This window comes from Cervus canadensis, chromosome 8 (assembly GCF_019320065.1).
Source record: "Cervus canadensis isolate Bull #8, Minnesota chromosome 8, ASM1932006v1, whole genome shotgun sequence".
Lineage (NCBI taxonomy): Eukaryota > Metazoa > Chordata > Mammalia > Artiodactyla > Cervidae > Cervus > Cervus canadensis.
In genome coordinates, this window is record NC_057393.1 from 83,149,864 (window position 1) to 83,171,883 (window position 22,020).

At 39.0% G+C, this 22,020-nt stretch overlaps 1 protein-coding gene across 1 annotated transcript in view; it reads right to left on the reverse strand.

Moving 5' to 3' along the window:
- The window catches only part of RYR2 (ryanodine receptor 2), a 595,071-nt gene that overhangs the window by 262,390 nt on the left and 310,661 nt on the right, over positions 1 to 22,020 (reverse strand). The window contains exons 30-36 of the mRNA XM_043477303.1: positions 12,881 to 13,089; positions 11,860 to 12,212; positions 10,111 to 10,225; positions 7,586 to 7,746; positions 5,430 to 5,589; positions 4,608 to 4,694; positions 939 to 1,165 (exon numbers count right to left, since the gene is read on the reverse strand). Of these exons, the coding sequence (XP_043333238.1) occupies positions 939 to 1,165; positions 4,608 to 4,694; positions 5,430 to 5,589; positions 7,586 to 7,746; positions 10,111 to 10,225; positions 11,860 to 12,212; positions 12,881 to 13,089 (1,312 nt within the window). The remainder of the gene's footprint in view (positions 1 to 938; positions 1,166 to 4,607; positions 4,695 to 5,429; positions 5,590 to 7,585; positions 7,747 to 10,110; positions 10,226 to 11,859; positions 12,213 to 12,880; positions 13,090 to 22,020) is intronic.

Genomic DNA, 22,020 nt, shown 5'->3' on the forward strand with positions numbered 1-22,020 from the left:
TGCTCATTCATCTCCAAAGGTGCCCTTGGTGAGACTAATATAATCTCATCAGGACAGGGGCTGTTATACACTTTGCTTATTAGTATTCACCCAGCACCCAGCGTAGCACACAATAGATAATGAGCAATTATCTGTGATTCTTTATCATTAGGCTTTGTCACTATCTTTAGATGCCCTGTCATCCTGTCTGTACTTATCCACTGTACATGTCCTTTTCAGGTCACAGGCATTCTGTCAAAAGCCACTGTGACGTGATAGTGCTGACTTATTCCAGACCCCATGTTCTGACTCAGAGTAATTACCCACCCGTGTATCACCTTGGCTTCCAGGAAACCACACATCTGCTAGGCCCAGCTACAAGCACCTCGCTCTTGGAACGGTATGATTGAGTATGTCTTCCCTCAAAGTGAAGTAGAGGATTCCCATATCTTAGCTGGGCTCTTCAGTCTCCCAAGAAGACTGTTACCTCACCCCTCAGCCTAGCTGATGATTTAAATATATAAATCCATTCATTGTAGCAACACAGAGTATCTACACTCTAGATTTCTTACTGAAATCACTTAGAAATGATTTCTCTGGTTCCCCCTCTACTGTCTTACAGTTCTCTGATACTCTCTTAGTGTGCTGCCTTAACTCAGATGGTGGCTGTACCTGTCTGAATTTTTACTTGCTATTTTCTCATCAGCAAAACAAGAATGAGGGAATAAATCAGAGACTATTAAGTCATACCTTTAGCTGCAATACAATCATTTTCTTTCAGTAAACAAGGAGTTGAGATATAGACTGAAACTTGGAATGTGCAAAATAATGTCTGCCTTGCCACATGATATTAGCATTTTATAAAGCCCATTTTGTTTCCCCAGCAGCACCCCTGAGCCCCTGGCCAGGGTCTAATTTGATAGGTCCCCATGAGACAGTAAGGGATGTTTGGGCCTGACCTGTTCTCCTCTGGGATATGAAGTGACATGAACTGCAGAGGCTCCACGCACTGCACCAGCCAGCCCTGGCGTTCACTTATTCGAGAGACATCTACCTTCAAGAACTGGTTGGGCATTCTGCTCCACAGGACATGTGAGAGAAACTGCACATGGAGACGTGGGGGACACTGTGGCACAGGGTTTTTGTGCTCACTCTTGAATAATCCCGCTGAGAGAGGCATCACATTCTAGGAAATGGGAAAGCAGAAAAGAATGAATGGATAACACACTCCTTGGGGTCAAAAAAGTGATCACTAGAGTTCTGTGCAGGAAAGAGATAATGAAAAATACAAAAACTAACAAATTGGGTTGAGTTGTTCCAGAAAGGACCAGCAGAGAAAATTTGAGGATCTTTTCTCCTCCATACTAAGTGACACAGTGAGGATGCATGAGCAAGCAAGTATATCCAGTATCTGTTCTACATCTTTACAAAGCCAAGTCCTCAGCACACCCGGCAAGGCTTTAGCTGCTTTCATCCAAAGGTCCTAAAAGACTGGTCACATTCACTTGGCTTTCTTCCTCTCTCCTTGTCTGTCCTTCATCACCCACCTCATTCATCTTTAAGCTACTTACTACCCCACTCATCATCAGGTTTGCCAGGTTTGAGTAACCAGCAATATACCAGAGACAGCTCAACAGATAAACATGACTACTAAATAAGAAAAGAGAATTAACCAGGTATGAACCAACACAACTTCTTTCTCCACTTTCCTCCACCTCCAATACATAGCTTCAGCCATCTCAACTCCTACAGTTTGGTCTCAGGGAAAGAAAAGTCTCTACTTTGCCAAAGCTTATTCATTCATTTTTGACCATGATACCACCCTGCCTGCCTCTTCTGGACCAATGAAACAATGAACTCATCTTTCTGCATTACCTTTGGTCTCTCTCCTCTAGAACCTTCTCTACTGCATTATTTACACTTCCTCATCCTCAAGCTACTTTCCTGTTCTCTTCTGCTAATGGGGAAGATAAACAAGGCACTTGTATCAGACACTGAGAATGGATCAGTGGACAAAACAAACTTCCTACCCTCATACAGCTTCTATTGTTTTACTAGAGCTATAAAACAAACAAAATAAGCAATTAAATAGTTTATTAGAAAAGAGTCATGGAAAGGAAAAAAGAATGAGGATGAGAGAATCAGAATGCAGGACAGCAATAATAAACAGCATTATCAGCATAGGTGTAACTGAGAAGACATTTAAAGAAAAATCCAAAGAAGAACCATGTGGATACGCAGAGAAAGAAACTTCTGTGCAAAGGAATCTGTGAATGCAAAGGACCCAAGGAGGGAATTTGCCTGGCAAATCTGAGGAAGAGTCGAAGGACAGTGTGGCTGCAGTGAAGTGAAAGAGGAGAGATTAGGAGAAAATGAAGTCAGAGGGAAACAGGATGTCAGATGGTTTAGAACTTGTGAACCTTCATGAGACCTCTTAATTTTATTCAGGGAAACAGGGTTTTGAGCAGTGAAATGACATGATCTGATTTTCATTTTAAAATAATGACAGTCACTCAGGTGGTTCTATCATAAACAGATGGGTGATGATGAATTGAATGATGAATGAAATAAATGAATTGATGATGGGTGAACTGAAGAAATCCAGATGGGAAATAATGGTGATGGAAAACAGTGTGGTGACCGGCAGGACTGATGGTGGTCAGTAGGTGGAGGATTTGCTGGGGGACAGAACTAGGATGCAGAATGCAAAGGAAGGAAGCCAAGGATGACTCTGAGGTTTGGGGTCTGAGTTATTAACTGACAGGACAGGAGGACTTAGGCAGGCAGGTCAGGAGGAGGGGGTAGTGATGGTTGACAGTCCAGTTTTGGACATATCCATCCAGTATGTGATATCTATAGCGAAAAATGGAAAATGTCAAATAAACCAATATTAGAGTCTGGGTTCTGAGAAACTACCACTTTTCTGTCAAATTTTAACTTTCTTTCAATTGTCCAAACTTGCTACCTGTCCTTCATGTTCAAACTTGAATACTATGAATTGAATAATCTTGAACCAAATAACATGGCTTCTTCCATCATTTTATGGAAATTTTTTGAAAGGTCACTAAAGCCCTCCTACTTAACCAAAGTCACAATTCCTTTAGTCCATATTATACTGACTTTTCTGTGGCAGCTGGAATCTCATGTTACAAAAGCAGAAACTGCATTCACATGGTTTAAGGATCATGCCCAAGGTAACCAGGCCGGCAGGCAGCTGCCCATCAACTTCACTATGAGGTGTGCCCAGCGTCTCAGTGTATACAACTGCAAATTTCAACTAAATTCCTCTTCCCAAATTTCAACAGGCTCTTCTGCTTGTTGTTGTATTAGTATCGTCTGGCCCAACGAAAATTATTTAAATTAATCCTTTTGGGATGAACATATGTAAATACTATACTATATGTAAAACAGATAACTAACAATGATGTACTACTTAGCAAGGGAACTGTACCCAATATTTTGTGATAACCTATAAAGAAAGAGAATCTCAAAAAGAATATGTTTATGTATAACTGAATCACTGTGCTATGCTATACACTTGAAACTAACACAACATTGTAAATCAACTACACTTTAATTAAAAGAAAGAAACATCTCTCCCTCCACAAAAAAATAAAAATAAAAATAAAAAATTCTTCATTTCTCCTTGAGCGCTGAATCCAATCAACAAACTCTTTTAATCCAATCTATTGACAAACTCAATTAATTTCTCCCCTAAAACATCTTCTCATGTATCATTCTCTATGATGACTTTCATGAATCTTATCATTCTTCTCCCACATGGATAGAATCAAATTGTGATATCTAATTATTACTGCCTGCTCTCATTTTTATGAGAGCAGATGTTTTCCATATTACTACCGACATATTTTTCCAAAACAGGTTTGATTATACTCAGTCCCTTCTTTCAAATTTCCAGTGAATCGCCACCGTCTATGGAATAGGTGTCAACTTCTTAGTGTGGCAGCTCAAGATGTTTCAACTGGAACCTGGTCTACCTTCCATCCATACTAATCTCTGGCCACGTCCCAGAAGCATCCTTTGATACAGTAACACTGAATTCCTTAACCTGCAGCATTTTTCATGCCTTCAAATTTTTACTCTTTCACCTTCTGTATAGAATGCCTTCTCCAAGCAAATGTACCTTAAGATCTGCTGTTCAGGCTGTGAAAAATCAACCTAAATGTCACCTGCTCTTTCAGCTGCTCCTGATCCACACCATCCTACTTAGCTATTTTCTCGTTTATGTTTCCAGAGTACTCTGTACCTGCCACTCTTCTAGCACTTACCAGTATGTAGCACATTTCCAGCCTTTCAGTCCCATTCACTAACTCACCTGTGAGTTCAATGATTACTGACTTGTATAAAATTTGGCATATTTGTTCTGTGTAAGTCTAGTTTTATTGAATAATTTATTTATGATGACCAAAGAAAACACCTTCTAGTTAATGATGTTACCCTAGTGACCTGAACAAGAATTACAGAATTTTCAAACATGGCAACATTTTTCTTAGTGATTTATATGATTAATATCAGTACTAATAAAGAAGTGAATTCATTTAAGAAGTAAATGCTATTTCCTAATGGAAAATAACCCAAATACAATAACAGGGATGGATCGTTCTTACCTTTATTCTTCCCAACTCAAACTGAAAAACATTGGGACTTGTAGCTTGTGCAAAAACTGCAGGGAATAACTTTGTGCTTGGCTCCACCTTAAATAAGCAAGCAAATTCCATAATATTAGTAAGGGCAGAGACACAAAGAAAACATACTTTCTTCATAACACTTACAGGACACTTTCACAGAAAAAGACTTTTCCTTCCTCTCATGTGGATATTCCCTTTCAATAACTGGAGTATTTCATTTCAGGACTGTGTGAACATTTTTGGAGAAATACACTTCTTACTCTGAAGGACTTGTGACACAGTTATTACTCAAAGAGAAGTAAAAATACAGAATCAAATCATTTGTGTCTTCATGTCTTATTTCTAATTTGCGCTTTTTTTTTAAACTCTTTTTGGCCATATCACAGGGCATGTGGGAACCTACTTTCCCAACCAGAGATCAAACCTGTGCCCCTGTATTGGCAGCATGGAGTCTCAACCACTGGACCACCATGAAAGTGAAGTGAAGTTGCTCAGTCATGTCCGACTCTTTGCAACCCTATGGACTGTAGCCTACCAGGCTTCTCTGTCCATGGGATTTTCCAGGCAAGTGTACTAGAGTGGCTTGCCATTTCCTTCTCCAGGGGATCTTCCCATCCCAGGGATTGAACCCAGGTCTCCCGCATTGTAGGCAGACACTTTACCCTCTGAGCCAGCTGGGAGGACCACCATGAAGACCCCATAATTTCTAATTTACTTTTTGGTATTGCAAAATGTGTTTTCCTCTCTAACGAGGATAAAGGTTTCTTCTCTGGAGGCACAAGGTCATCCCTGACCACACACCTGATAATAGGTGCTCAGTTCCTTGCCGTTGGCCGTGAAGGTGAGCAGCCCACTGGCGGCATCCACCACGCAGCCAATCTCCAGGCCGTTGTTGTTGCGTCCTTGCCCCGGGCTCAGGCTCTCCCCCGCACACACCATATAGCAATTGCTGCGTTTGATGCTGAATTGTAAAAAGACATGTTTATCTTTGTACAAGCAAAGACAGTGTGGTAAGCATGGATGTCTGGCAGACTAAACCTAAGTTATACTGTGCAAGCAACAAGCTCATGCTGAAATGGGACAGGTGCACAATGGGCCCGATTCTGTGATTCTGAGCAAAATTCCACTGACTTCAGTGGCCATTCTGAGTCAGGTCTTCCAGTCTCTCAATTTCACACCTAATGAAGACAGGTCAACTGGTAGGAACCAAGGTTAAGAACTGACCTGCACCTTCCCTCCAAAAACTCAAACCAAACTGGACCTTTTTCTGAAGTTCAAAAAAGTTTAAGTATGTAATAATCATCCAAATTGGTAATTTTCATTCTCGTAGTTTTTTATTTTAAACCACTTATTCTGAGATGAGAAGCATCCATTTCCAGACACTATAGAGCCCTAGGCCAATTCTACACGAGCCATCAATGACTCAACAGATGTAAACTTTGGCTAAGATTAAGCCCCTTTCTGGATAATTCCTGGTGATCTGTTATGAGAGATAGACTTCAGCTGGGATGTGCACCAGATCCGTGATGTTAACAATAAACCCCACCTGAGTTTCAAGCTCACCAAAACCTTCATCAGAGATGGTGGCAAACCTAGATGCTCTGAGTTTGCCGCTACACAGTGCATGTGTGAATGAGGCTAGAAAAAAGGCCAAATGCAGGCAAGCAGTAAGAAGAGAGTAAACAGGCTGAGATAAAGTCAGTTTCTGAATAATCAAAAGTTGGCTGTGTTTCTATGCCCTTTTTACATAAGTTTCAACAACCTTCCTTAGCCTGTATTTCCTACACCAAAATCATCAATCAGATAACAGGGGTCCCCAACCGCTGGGATCTAATGCCTAGTGATCTGAGGTGGATCTGATGCAATAATAATAGAAAATGCACAAGTAAACATAATGTGTTTGAATCATTCCCAAACCATCCCCTACCCCTGGCCCGTGGTAAAATTATCTTCCATGAAACTGGTCCTTAGTGCCAAAAAGGTCTGGGGACCGCTGATGTTATCACATCCCTATTCTAAGTTATCTCCTTTCATTGTCCCCATCTATGAAAATCAATAAATCCATCAGAATACATCTGGAAACAGGCAGTTTGGGCCTCCCTACTGATGTACACAGTACTCTTCATTGGAGGATTTTTTGCTAAGTCCACTGTCTTGAGTGCTAAGTTCACTGCGGTTCAAGTGTTACAACCTGAAGGCAGGAGAGGGAGCTTCCAGTCACCAAAAATAATGACACAGGTAGAAAAGAAGAGTAATATTCTAGGGAAAGAGAGGCCCTCTCTATGAGAGCCATCACTGCAGATCAGAGAAGATGCAGACACAACCGGCCGGGTCTCCTCTTGGCTTGTTCTGCAAGGAAGAGAACCTTCTTCACTTTTTTGAAGGTTTGGTTTGAGTTTCGTTTGTTTTACAAATGAGAAAGGATGGCACAGAAAGTGTAACTGACTTACCCAGAGCCACACAGCAAGTCAATGGCAAAGCTGAGGAAAGAATCCACTGCTCCTCAGTTGGAGTTCAAATGCGTCCATCCGGTCTATACCACTAGCCCACACTCTCTTCACGTTTTTCTCCCCACCACCTAACCAGTTCCCAAGATACAGACCAGACTACAGGCTAAATGCCTCACATTCACCTGTCTCTTAATTCGTGGAACGAAGGCTAAGTAATGGCAACCCAAGTCGTTAGTCATGCTCAATGTCACCTGAAGGAACACATGATTAGTACCCCCAAGACGCAATGCTCTTACTTTATATGATTTTGCACTTGTAATATATTCAGATTCCTTACTGGCTTGTTTGAACAACAAAAAAGGATACTGACATTAATGGTTTGGTTATATTGTTCCTATAAATAGAATATTATTTTAGGTATAAAAATCCAAGAGAAAATGATGCCTAGGTTTATCCACATTTTTATTAGATATCATTTATGTAACAAAAAATGGAGGAAAAACCAACCTTTCGTGCACCTTTCCTTTTTCATCTCCCAGAGTCACGGTCACTGTACGAACTCTGTCCAAGTCAAAGCCTGTATCGTACTGATGGAAATCGGATGTGATCCAGCCCACCCAGACATTGGCAGGTTCTTGTCCAGGAAAGATTCTCACTGAGTAATAGTACTGTCAAGATAGCAACACCAAGTATTGGCAAAGCAAAAAGAAACAAAACTTTGACTTTCAATGTCTTTAAGTTGCCTAAGAAGATATGTCTTTATTTAAAATCATTTGACCTATTTACAGCAACATCAATGCAACTAGAGATTATCGTACTAAGTGAAATAAGTCAGAAAGAAAAAGAAAAATACTTTATGATATCACTTATATGTGGAATCTAAAATATGACACAAATGAACCTATCCATGAAACAAAAAAAAGAAACTCAGACATAGAGAACAGACTGGTGCTTACCACGGGGGAGGGGGTTGGAAGAGGGATGGGCTGGGAGGTTGAGGTTAACAGACAGAAGCTTTTATACATAGAATGCATAAAAAACAAGGTCCTACTGTATAGCACAGGAAATTATATTCAATATCTTACAATAACCTAGAATGGAAAAGAATCTGAAAAATATAATATATATATATATGTATAACTGAATCACTTTGCTGTACATCTGAAATTAATAGAACATTGTAAATTAACTATACTTCAACAAAAAATAAAATAATAGTATATTCAATTAAGTTATAAAAACAGCAACAAAACTCAAAGCTTAAAAGCAGAAAAAAAAAACACTTGGCCTAATTAAAACGATATAGGCACAAAGGACTGATGTGGCAAAATAAGAAAAGTCTTGAAACAGAGATCCCAAATTATTTCAGAAGTAATGGGAAAAAGAGAAAAGACTATCATGAGCAAAGATGATCTGAACCTTTTTATTAAATATACTTTCAAGTATGAATGTATGGTGATGTATATGTATGTGTGTGTGTGTGTGTGTGTGTATATATATATATATGCATGTGTGTGTGTATGTATACATATATATTATGTTTACGTAATAAAATCATCAGTCCATTAGGCAGGTAAGCTTTGAATTCTTCAAGCTTATTCAAGAACACTAATCTATTCTAGAGTTTTCATACCTGTTTTAAACCTGTTTCATATTGTTTTATACCCTAAATATGCTTTGCTTTAGTGATATGTTGCTATCACTAACATAAGATCCTTAAAATCACTCCTTAAAATCACTTTGAAATAGTTCAGATCTAATATGTGAAAGTCAAGTTCAAACACGGGGAACTTTACAAGGGACACAGCTCCCGTATTTTTTTTCCGTTTGGAGTTTTATGAGGAGTGTTTTAAAATTTTTAAACGGCAGACAGCACAACTTGACGTCTAACAAAGTATGATAAATGGTCTTGTAGACACATCACTGAGATGAAGGAAACTACACAAGGTGATTGGAAAACTTAGGTGGCAAATTAAAATGTTACCAAGGAAGAGGATCGCAAAATCAGGACTGAGGGTGCCATTAGGTGCTATTTTTCTTTTTTTTTTTTCATTTATTTTTATTAGTTGGAGGCTAATTACTTTACAATATTGTAGTGGGTTGTGGGTGCTATTTTTCTTAAAGTAGCTTGCATAATATAGGGCATCCAGTCCCATCATTTCAGGCAAATAGAAAGGGAAAAGGTGGAAATGGTGGCAGATTGTATTTTCTTGGGCTCCAAAATCACTGTGGACGGGCACTGAAGCCATGAAATTAAAAGATGCTTGCTCCTTGAAAAGAAAGCTTTGACCAACTTAGACATCATATTAAAAAGCAGAGACATCACTTTGCCAACAGAGTTCCGTATAGTCAAAGTTATGGTTTTTCCAGTAGTCATGTACAGATGTGAGAGCTGGACCATAAGTTCAATTATGATTGAACTTTGGCGGAGCATCAAAGAATTGATGCCTTCGAATTGTGGTGTTGGAGAAGACTCTGAGAGTCGCATGGACTGCAAGGAGATCAAACCAGTCAATCATAAAGGTAATCAACTCTGAATACTCATTGGAAGGACTGGTGGTGAAGCTGAAGCTCCAATACTCTGGCCACCTGATGTGAAGAGCCGCCTCAGTGGAAAAGACCATGAGGCTGGGAGAAATTGCAAGGAGAAGGAAAAGAGGGTGGATGAGATGGTTAGAAAGTATCCCCAACTCAATGGCCACGAGTCTGAGCAAACTCAGGGAGGTAGTGAAGGATGGGGCAACCTGCCGTGCTGCAGTCCGTGCGGTCACCGGACTTAGTGACAGAACAATAGCGACAACAGCCACCTCAGAAAATACATGCCTTGCAACTTCCTGGTCCCTGAGACATAAGTGAGTAACTATTTTAAAAATACACTTGCACCACAGTGGGCTACCGTGGTGGCTCAAATGGCAGAAATCAGCCTACAATGCAGGAGACCAGAGTTTGACCTGAATCAAAGCTAACTATCTGAAACGCAGACCATGAGCATTGGCAAACAGAAATAAATGACAAAAGCAGCAACCTCATACCGTGGACGTTTGCATCAAGTAATCGTAGTCATCCCTCTCATCTGCAAGGACGTCTTCAGTGAGTCTTGCAGAATGGCTGGTGCTATAATCTGGCTTTGTTCTTCGAAGCAAAAACCTGAAATATATTAGAGGATTAGGAATAAGCAACTTTAAAATGTTCTGTCTATCTCAAACATGAACGTATAATTAAGTTGACTGTTTGACTGGCTGTCAAACAGTATGATTAACCCCCAAGAGGGCATCTGACAATATCTGGAGATATTTTTGGTTGTAACAACTGGTGGAGTGTGCCACCGGCATCTAGTGGTGGAGGCCAGGGATACTGCTAACCACCCATCAATGCACAAGGCAGACTCTTACAATAAATAACTATATGACCCAGAGCACTGGCGATAGTGCTAAGGTAGAGAAATTTGCATTTATTGTAAGAAAGGATGCAAAAACAATTTGCCTTCTTCTCCATTAAAAACTACTATTTAAAATAAAATACTAAAAATGTTATTTAGAATATAAAGACAGAATACTTCAACCAATGTTGTAAATGGAAACATCTTAAAAACTAACTCTTGGGAGAAAGTACTTACAATCATATATCTGAAGATAGCTTAATATCTAGAATATATAAAGAACTCCTACAAATCAGTAACAAAAAAGTAAATCACCCAATCAAAGAAAAAAAAAATGGCCAAGAAGTCGAATAGACATTTCTCTAAACATGATATACAAATAACCAATAAGAATATAAAAAAATGTTCAATATCACTAATCATCAGGGACATGGAAATGAAATCCACAGTGAGACATCACTTCACACTGTTTAGGATGGCTACTAGCAAAGAAACCAGAAAATAACAATGGTTGACAAGGATATGGAGAAATTGAGACCCTTGTGCAGTGGTGACGGAATTGTAAAATGGTACAACTACCACGGAGTACAATAATTTTTTTCCTTAAGAATTTAAATACAGCACCACCAGGCATCCCACTTTTGACTATATATCCAAAGGAACTGAAAGTAGGGTCGTGAAAAGCTATTTGCACATCCATGTTCATAACAGCATGAATCACAATAGCCAAGAGGTGGAATCACTCTAAATGGCCATCAGTGGATGAATGGATAAACAAAATGTGGTGCATATACACACACTGGAATATTGTTCAGCCTTAAAAAGGAAGTGAATTCTGACATATGCTGCAACACACATGACCCTTGAGGACAATATGCTACATAAGTCAGTCACAGAAAGACAAAAACTGTGTGACTTCGTTTATATGAGGTATCTAAAGCAGTCAAATTCATAGAAACAAAAAGTGGAGATGAGCAGGGGCTAGCACAGGTTGGAAGGGAACGCTGTTACATGGGTGTAGAGTTTCAGTTTTGCAAACTAAAAATGTTCCAGAGATCTGTTTCACAACAATGCGAATACACTTAGCATTACTGAACTGTACACTTTAAAAAGGGTTATGATGGCAAATTTTAGTTCTGTCACAATAAAAAAAACCATAGGAAAAGTAACTCTTGAGATAGGTTGTTAGTGCTAACAAATCATAGGGCAAGCAGGCTGCTTTATTCCTCTGTGGAATCCTTGGCACATAAAGAAGGAAGAAGAGGTAGAACAAATTGACTTTGGATATGCCTTACCCTCTACTGCCCTCTCCTGTGACCCCACATAATAACTACACATTTAAAATCATTTACAAAATTAAAATTACAAAAAATTTAAAAATCATTTTGCATATATCAATGACCTCTGTTTCAGACGAGAGGGTTTTTCCTGAGCATAATCTTTGTGGTTATTAAACTCTGGTTTTGCAGCTTCTTTGTCTTTGTCTCCTCGATCTGGCACCAGATGGCCGTGAGCTGTCTTCATGAGAACCTCAAAGTCTGAATCCACATCATAATCCTCCAGATCATTCTTGGGCCCAAAGAGGCCGGTGCCAGGGATCCCTCCAGCTGCAGGCTTGGAGAAGACCTCTGCACACTCGATGGGCATGCTCAGACGATAAAACATGATATCCGTGCTGCTGCTCTGAGAACCAAAGGACTTCTGAGTGACCTTTAAACATGGGGAACTGTCGATGGTGCCATCTATTCTGGTCACCTAGCAAATGAAGAGACAATCATTCAGATGCTCAGGACTGTTGACTTCCTGATTCCAAAACCCCTTTAAACATGCATCACACCTTTAAAACCCCAGACATGGCCCACTCGTGGCATGATTTTATAAATGAGATCATTAAACATAGGGATGGTTGTATAAGCATATGCTCACAGTTCTGCGTCTAACTCAGAAGACAATCTGGGAAATTCACGTTACAATTGTATATACTCAGATTGAGCCTGCCATTGCCAATATATATATATATATATATATATATATATATATATATATAAAAAAAGAATTACATACAGTTGACCCTTGAACAAGGAAGGTTTGAACTGCTTGGATCCACTAAGATGTGGATATTTTCAAGGGGAAACAATACCATCGGCACTACATAATCCATTGTTGGTTGAATCCGCAGAAGCAGAGGGCCAACTATAAATTATATGCAAATTAACCACCAAGTTGTTCCAGGGTCAACCATAGTTAATCAGTCTAATCAGCCTCTCACACAGTACCTAAAATCAGAGGGAATTCTATCCTTAGATTCCCCTATAATGGAACACATTAGAAGCATCATTTTAAGTAAATGACAGTAATTGTCTAAGTAGGAACTTCCACTCCTGGTTTTGGCCAATGGTCCAAGTTTTAAAGAAAAAGCAAACCTCAATATGTTCATGGTTTGATGGAACTTGGAGAAATTGAGGAAGCCTCTTGCTCAGCCACATGGTAATATCCCTATTTGTGTTAACGGCAAATGGCTCATAGCCCTCTTGTAAGCCACAGATGGTGAAATATTTCAAGGTGCTGACATCCTTTCCAAAGTTCATCCTGCCCACTTGAGCCACTCCAAGGCTACACACAGGTATGAATCCTAGGAAGAAAAAATACATATCAAACATTTTAGGATCATTCACATAAAATCCTTTTAGTATGGAATTACCAAAAGTATCACTCCAGAACTCTGACCTTTGTGAGAGCTGTCACCCCAAGGCAAAAACAACAGCGGAGTAAAGAAACCACGGACACTATTTTTTTTTCTTTTAATTGGAGGCTAATTACTTTACAGTATTGTGGTGGGTTTTGTCATATATTCACACGAATCACCCATGGGTGTACATGTGTTCCCCATCCTGAACGCCCCTCCCACCTCCCTCCCCATCCCATCCCTCAGGGTCATCCCAGTGCACCAGCCCTGAGCACTTGTCTCATGCATCGAACCTGGACAGGTGATCTATTTCACATATGGTAATATACATTTTTCAATGCTATCCTCTCAGATCATCCCACCCTTGCCCTCTTCCACTGAATTCAAAAGTCTGTTCTTTACGTCTGTGTCTCCTTTGCTGTCTTGCATATAGGGTCTTAAATGTGAGGATCAGAAGACCAGTATTTGCCCTTGGCATTGTAATTCAGTAAATGTGGCTCTAGGTAAGTGCCTTCTTTCACCTTAAACAACTTCTGTAAAATGAAATAATGGCTAAGCACCCCCAAGTCCTCCAGGAATCATAGTGAGCACAGTCCCCACCCCACAGTCTCCTAGTTCCAAGGTGCAGGTGACTCTTTTGCACAGGGAAAATGAGAAAGAAGTGCCAAATTGTGCTGCTACAGAGCCTGAAATGTGTAAACACAAAACACAACTAAGTTATGGATTTTTTTACATGTAATGCAAAGGGAAAAAAAAAAAGGTTGGAGACAACATTTTTAAAGGTTTTCATTCACTGATAGCTGCTTTTGATCTTTGAAGATAATTTTGTCTGCTTTTTTCCTAGAGTTTCCTAGATATAAGCATCGAAAATACACATATAAATAAAAATTTTGAAGTAGTTGCTAAAATCCTACTGAAACTCCTTCATCTGTCCCATTTCCTTCAGTATCACTGTCAGTATAGCTAAAGAAGGGTAATGCACAATTAACATAAATAAGAAATGAAATCATGAATGAAATCAAAAAGTAAGTTAAAAGTTAACAAGAAAATAAATCAAAATCAACAGCAGTGAGAAATGAAGAAACAAACATTTTAATGTGTGGCAGGGTTAATCTTTCCACTATTAAATAAAGAAGGGAAACCACATTAATTATGTTAATTTTTAAAATTCTTTGGAATTAGCTGCCTGGTAAGGGGATGAGATGATGTATTTCACAAGATGCAGCATTTATGTACTTTTAAAAACCTCAGATATGCAGATGACACCACCCTTATCACAGAAAGCAAAGAAGAACTAAAGAGCCTCTTGATGAAAGCGAAAGAGGAGAGTGAAAAAGTTGGCTTAAAGCTCAACATTCAGAAAACTAAGATCATGGCATCTGGTCCCATCACTTCATGGCAAATAGATGGGGAAACAGTGGAAACTGTGGCTGACTTTATTTTTTTGGGCTCCAAAATCACTGCAGATGGTGACTGCAGCCATGAAATTAAAAGACATTTACTCCTTGGGAGAAAAGTTATGACCAACCTAGACAGCATATTAGAAAGCAGAGACATTACTTTGCCAACAAAGGTCCATCTAGTCAAGACTATGGTTTTCCCAGTAGTCATGTATGGATGTGAGAGTTGGACTATAAAGAAAGCTGAGTGCCGAAGAATTGATGCTTTTGAACTGTGGTGTTGGAGAAGACTCGTGAGAGCCCCTTGGACTGCAAGGATCCAACTAGTCCATCCTAAAGGAGATCATTCCTGGGTGTTCATTGGGAGGACTGATGTTGAAGCTGAAACTCCAATGCTTTGGCTACCTGTTGGGAGGAACTGACTCGTTTGAAAACACCCTGATGCTGGGAAAGATTGAAGGCGGGAGGAGAAGGGGATGACAGAGGATGAGATGGTTGTATGGCATCACCAATTCACTGGACATGAGTTTGAGTAAACTCCGGAAGTTGGTGATGGACAGGGAGGCCTGGCGTGCTGCAGTTCATGGGGTCACAAAGAGTCAGACATGACTGAGCAACTGAGCTGAACTGAATTTCTTTCTGTTATACTTTACATGAAATTTCAAATAGCCAGCACAATAAACAAGGTCAGTATTGGGATGCAGACTACAAACAAGAGCATCTAACTTGTAGATCAAAGAAGCAGAGGATCCGAAGAATAAAAAACGAAATTTCTACCATGATGATTTCCACTCCTTTCCTTGTTGAAATCAGTGGCAGTGAAAGCATTATATTGGGCTTCCCAGGTTGCTTAGTAGTAAAGAATCTTCCTGCCAGTGCAGGAGATGCAAGTTTGATTCCTGGGTCAGGAAGATCCCCTGGAGGAGGAAATGGCAACCCACTCCAGTATTCTTGCCTGGAGAATCCCATGGTCAGAGGAGCCTGGCGGGCTACAGTCCAAGGGGTCACAAAGAGCTGGACATGACTGAGCAAGCACAAAAGCAATGTATAACTCTCCAAACAGCACAAGACAATAGGAATAACATCAGATAATTCATAAGGATTTCACCCAGTGTGTATCACCAGTATATACTTAAATAAACAGTTGTTATCACAGTGCTACCAACCAGGAAGCTACCAACCACATCCAGCTGGGTTCAAGGAAGTGTGAATGATGAGTTTCTAGTTAAAACTAAAAAAGCCACAGCTGTGTCTGTAGCTGTGCCATTTCTTGATGATGTAGTCAAGGAAATAAGCATCCCCAGAGGAATAAAAAAAAAAAAAAGAATTGAATAAATACAATAGATCTGAAAGAGTTTAAACTACATGGGCACAAACTGGCAAGCCTAACATCCATTTGACATAAACTAGGGGATATCAAGATAGAAATAGCTCCTCTGATGCTAAACATTTGTTTCTTTCTAATCACTTTATGTGTAGATGGAGTTACTACCCTAAAAGTGAAGTTAATGAATACATAAAAATATCTGTATAGATAGTGGGTGTTCATTATATTAATATCTGAAGTTTTCTGTATGTCTGATATATATGTAAACATTTGTATGTCTGATGTTTTCATCTAAAAAATCAAGTACTTATTGCTGTGTCCAAAGATTTATGTCCTAGACTGTTCACTATGACTATATTTAGAATCCTAGAATATTGGTTTGGACAATAAGTATGTTTTTTCTTTTCCTTAAGATAGTATACTACTTAATTTTTGAAAATCTGTTTACAAAGGTTCATTAATATTTAGGATATAGTCACAGTAAATATTATTTCAATAAAGAGAGATGTAACACATGGCTTACTTTTAAAGATGAAAAAACACCAGAAGTTTTTTTTAATCAAAAAAGTTTCAGAATTTTGGAAGTTTTAATACTTTTTTCTCTTTTTATGTTTCTCAATTTCACAACTTTTAAATGAATACATATTTTATTATGAAAAGAAGTGATAGTGTGTGTAAAAATATTCATTTAAGAAAATGGGATACAGAAATGTGGAAGAATGATAGGGATATAAGATGGTTCAAAACCATGTTCTTCAATTTACTGAAGTTCAAGTTCTCAATGCTAGTGAGTATGCACTGAGCTCAGTAGGAGAAATCCTGCTAACAAAATTATATTAGTGCAAGAGTGATGAAGAGTGATTTAGTAATATGCATTACTAACTCTACCCAATATTCTATAATAATCTATATGGAAGAAGACTCTGAAAAGAATGAATATATGTATAACTGAATCATTTTGCGGTATACCTGAAACTATCACAATGTGTAAATCAACTATACTCCAGTAATTTTTTTTAAAAAGACACTTTCAACTATTTATTTCTTTATCCAAGTTTTTTGAGCAGCTGTGTGCCAGAAACCAGAAATGTTAAGTGACTAACGCAGACCCAGCTGAAAGGTTCTCACAGTCTAATAATATGACGGGGAGATAAGTGAAGAAGTGAAACCAAAATAGCCTACTGACCCATTGAAAAAGCAGGAGTGACAAGGGGCCAGGCAGAGCAGAGGGATGAAGTCAGAAGATTTTGCAAAAGACCTACCATCTAGTAGGGGGCAGACAGGCAGTACTAGGAAATGACTAAAAACAGAGTTTGGAATCCAATAGACCTGGATTCAAATTTCAGCTCCACTGCTTCTTGGCAAGTTACTTAAACTCTCCAAGCTTTAATCTTTGCTTCTGTAACATCTATGCAATAAGGTTATGGTTTTAAAAACAAGATCCCATAGTACTTGACATGTATGTTCACTAAACTAATTTTAAGTGGGGGGAAAAAAAGGTAAAAGAAACTAAATAGCCATAATAAGAGAATGGCTAATTATGATACACACACAAGATTAAATAGGTACAGTCACTAAAAATCATGCTTAGGACTCACAAAAATAAAATTGTAGAGGCAGATAAAACTACCCTGGCAACACTTAAATCGGGTTATTCCAGGTGAAGCATATACAGGTGTTCAAGACACTATTTTTGCACTTCTCGAAAAGGCTGACATTTCTTAAAATACAAAATTAGTAAAAATATCAAAAGTTACGCTTAAAATGTTTTTATGCCTTAGGACAATATTTATCAAATTAAGGTTGCAAAAGAAAATTATTTTTATACCTCAAACTTTTAAATGGGAGAAAACACATTAAAAATCAAATTTCTCTCTGGGTAGTGGAAACATAATTTTTAACCATTTTTATTATAATCCTTTATACAAATGTTTAAAATGTATTTATCTTATGAAAGATAAATGAATATAATTGTTCATCAGCTTATAGCAGTAGGTTTTTTTTTTTCTTTTTTGCTTTAGCATTTTGGTCTCCTTTAGGGGAATATATTTGTGAAAGTACATCCATATGTAGATATTATGCTATTTCTTTCTCTTTTTAATTTAAATGAAGTAGAACCTAATAAAAATTAAATTGTATTCTGACCTCTTCAGAGGTCAGATCCCCTGGAGAAGGAAATACAACCCACCCCAGTATTCCTGCCTGGGAAATCCCGCGGAGGAAGGAGACTGGCGGCCACAGTCCATGGGTCACAAAGAGTCAGACATGACTTAGCCACCGCACAGCACGGCATGATAATAAAACAATGGTTATTTCTACAGACTATGTTTCTAAAATGAGCATCTTACAGCAGGAACGACTAGACGACAATAGTATCGGAGCAAACAGAGGGGAGAAAAAGCACTTTTCAGCTGCCAGGCTTCGGTCACTTCCATTTGGTCAGTGCCCTGCAAAGAAATGCTTACCGCACAGGGCTCACTAATAGCAGCTAAATTCCGAGTGTTTATCTAACGCTTCATCTCAGTGACCATTAACAATCACTCACTGGGACAAGAATCATTATTATCTTTGCCCAGTGACTGAACTCCAATCTCAGTTTAAATCACAGCTAAGTGGTCAGAAAAGAACCCCTGGTGTGCCAGATCTCAGAGTCCACACTTTCAGCCAGGCTTGTAAATTCCCAAAGAGTAGAGATTTTAGGTTTCACGGATCATATAGTCTGTCAAAATTACTCAAGCCTGAGTTGCAGTTCAACTACAAATAATCTGTGAACAAAGGGGCATGGGTGTGTTTCAACAAAAGCTTACTCACAAAAACTGGTGGCAGGGTGGATGTGGCCCTCAGGCCTTAGTCTACCAACACCTGCTCTAAGTTTTCAGCATTCAAACACTGTATCCAGTCCCTCCATTTGGCAAATATCTAATGTATACTGACTACGTGCCAACCACTGTTCTAGGCACTGGAGATCCAGTTGTGAACAGAACAAAAAGGAGCCCCTGCCTTACCAAAGCTTACCTTTATGTAGAGAAGGCAGATACTAAGTAAAGAGTTATCAATATACATAATATAACGTCAGGAAGTCATAAAAGTTATCAAGACTGATGTCTCACCATAAATTACACAAGTTGATAAATGACCTCACTCTTAATAATTGTTCACAGTAAAAAATGACGGTTGAAGTTCAATTCTTTATTAATGTGAGGTGTGAGCTGAACTCAAAAATATTCCAACCCAATGAAACAGATTTCCACAAATTCACACACACAGCTCCCTCAGAATAGGTAAAATATCAGTCCTACCTTCCTGTCCTCTGTGTTCTCCATCTTCTATTCCAGTTACCTTAACTGACATCCTACAAATAACAAAGTCTGATGTATCTAAAGGAAGTTTTCTTCCTGGCGGTGGGTCTTAAATTAGCACACATGAGTCCAGTTGGTTACTTGGGCCTGTGCCAGACCCGCCCTAACTATGTGTAAATCTGTTAAAACAGTAGCTACAACTTATGGCTAAATTGCTTCCTCCAACAAAAGACAGATGGCTTCAGCAAATTTTAACTTTCTCCCTCGATGAGCCACCTCACTCCTGAGCAGAGGGGTGTGTTGGGAGCATGCAAGTCCAGCAAAGAAACTGGCAGTCACAAGGGTGTGGGGGCGAGATGGGGGTGTAAAATCTGTGGTGGGAGCCAGAATAAAAAGAATATAAAGTAGATCACAAGCCTACCAGCTTTTCCTAAGAACACACAACTTCAGATTTTGGAATTTCTAAAATGCAGGTAGAAATCCACATTCATAACCTAAACTAAATGGACAAAAGCAGATAAAAATGGATAATATTATACTAATGTGTAAATCTGAATTATTTGATCAGAAGGAAGGGCAACATTTACTGGTGGTCTACTATGTGCCCGATTATATGTAGCACCTTTCCATCTATTATTAAATATTAACCCCAGTTTTCACAGTGAGGAAACGACTAAGATGTTAACTTATTCTGTCTAAGGTCCTAAAGTTAGTTAAATTTGAATCAAGAATGCTGATAGGGAATGTAAATCAAAAATTATTCACCTTAGATTTCTGAGATCTTTAGAACTTTGAAAGAGGTATGAAAAGACCATTTCCAATTAGTTTTTTTTTTTTTTTAAGGAAATGAAAACAGAGGGCTATACGTCCAAGACCACATAGCAAGTATTATTTTTCAGAACTGGATCTAGAAGCCAGGACCTCAGACATGATATTTGTTGCTTCTATTCCATTTTGGCTTTGAAAATGAATTAAGAAATCATGCCACGTGAGGTATTAGGAAATTTCCCATGATGCAAATGCATCTTTAGCACAGGACATTGTAACACCAATGCGGGCACAAAAGGGACATTTCCATACCTTCTTCCTGGCTCTTGATTCAGTAGGATTTTTATTTTTGAGCTTGAATGCCATTTCAAAGCCATCACAGGGCTTCCCTGGTGGCTCAGTGGTAACAAATCCACCTGCCAATGCAAGAGACACTGGTTTGATCCCTGATCTGGGGAGACCCCACATGGCGAAGAAAAACTTAGTCTACGTACTACAACGATTGAGCCTGTGCCCTAGAGCCTGGGCGCCACAACTACTGAGCCCACATGCCCTAACTCCTGAGGCCTGGGCACCCTAAGCCTGTGCCCTGCAGCCAAAGAAGCCACCACAATGAGAAGCCCGCATGCTGCAGCTGAAGCGTAGCCCCTGCCTGCCGCAACTGGAGAGAAGCCCACACAGGAACAAAGACCCACATAGCCAAAAATAGGTAAATAATAAAATTATATTAAAAAACGTTCAGGGTTTTTTGTTTTTGTTTTTTTTTTGGTACCATCTTACAGAAAAATTGGAATGAACTTAAAAAAATAAATAAAACTATCCCATTCTCTCCATCAGTTCAAATCCAGAAAAAAAGAATGTTTAATACACACAAGGTCTGACATCCTTTATCCTGATTCCTTGACCTTTTCTGTATAATTTAAACCCTAAATCTTGCTGTTTGGCTCTACTGCATTTACAAATAGTAAGCTCCTGGTGTTGTACATCCATATAACTCCTTCTAGTACCTCCAAGTTATATTCACAATATGCAAAACTGCCAATTTGCACAGAGGTTAGTATGTATACAAATTATTTTATTAACCATCCACCAAGTTTATTCATTCTCAAAATGCTCTGTAAGGTAGAAACTTCCTCTATTTATCAATATATAAAATTTAACTGTCAATTAACTGGTCAGCTTAGGTTGAACAGTTTGATTTTCACTGAATTAATCAATCATTTCACAATGAATTTCCCCAAATGACATGCTGTTTATATTACATACACACAAGCTCAAAATACATATTAAATAATAATCTAAAAATAAACTGTAAAGATTAAAAATCTTACATTTAAAAAATTTTCTTTTTTGACCCCATATGGGGTCTTCCCTGACCAAGGATTGAACTCATGGTCCCTGTGTTGGAAGCGCAGCCTTAACCACGGGACCACCAGGGAAGTCCCAGAATCTCCTCAGTTCTTAAAGTATTCATGAATGTACAATATTTCAAGAGTTATTCTTGGAAAAATCCAGAGAGCTTCTAGGATAGCTTCCCTTTCTGATTCTAGACAAAATTATGAGACTGTTTATGCTGGTTTCCAACATTTTCATATTCTCTAGAGTTTGTCAACCACTTTATAACTAAATGTCTTTATCTACACTCAAAATATCTAGTGTCCCAATCTATTTCCTTAGCTGTTTGGATTGACCCACTGCAGGGACTCATAATCCTAACTTCTTCCTTCTTTCAACAAGCACTTCTTTTTAGGGGAAAGTGAAAGTGAAACTTGCTCAGTTGTGTCCCACTCTTTGTGGCCCCATGGGTATATAGTCCATGGAATTCTCCAGGCCAGAATACTAGAGTGGGTAGCCATTCCCTTCTTCAAGGGATCTTCCCAACTCAGGGAATGAACCCAGGTCTGCCACACTGCAGGCAGATTCTTTACCAGCTGAGCCAGCAGGGAAGCCCAAGAATACTGGAGTGGGTAGCCTATCCCTTCTCCAGGGGATCTTTGCTACCCAAGAATCGAACCAGGGTCTCTTGCACTGCAGGTGGATTCTTTAGCAGTGAGCTACAAGGAAAGCCGTATTTTTAAGCGGG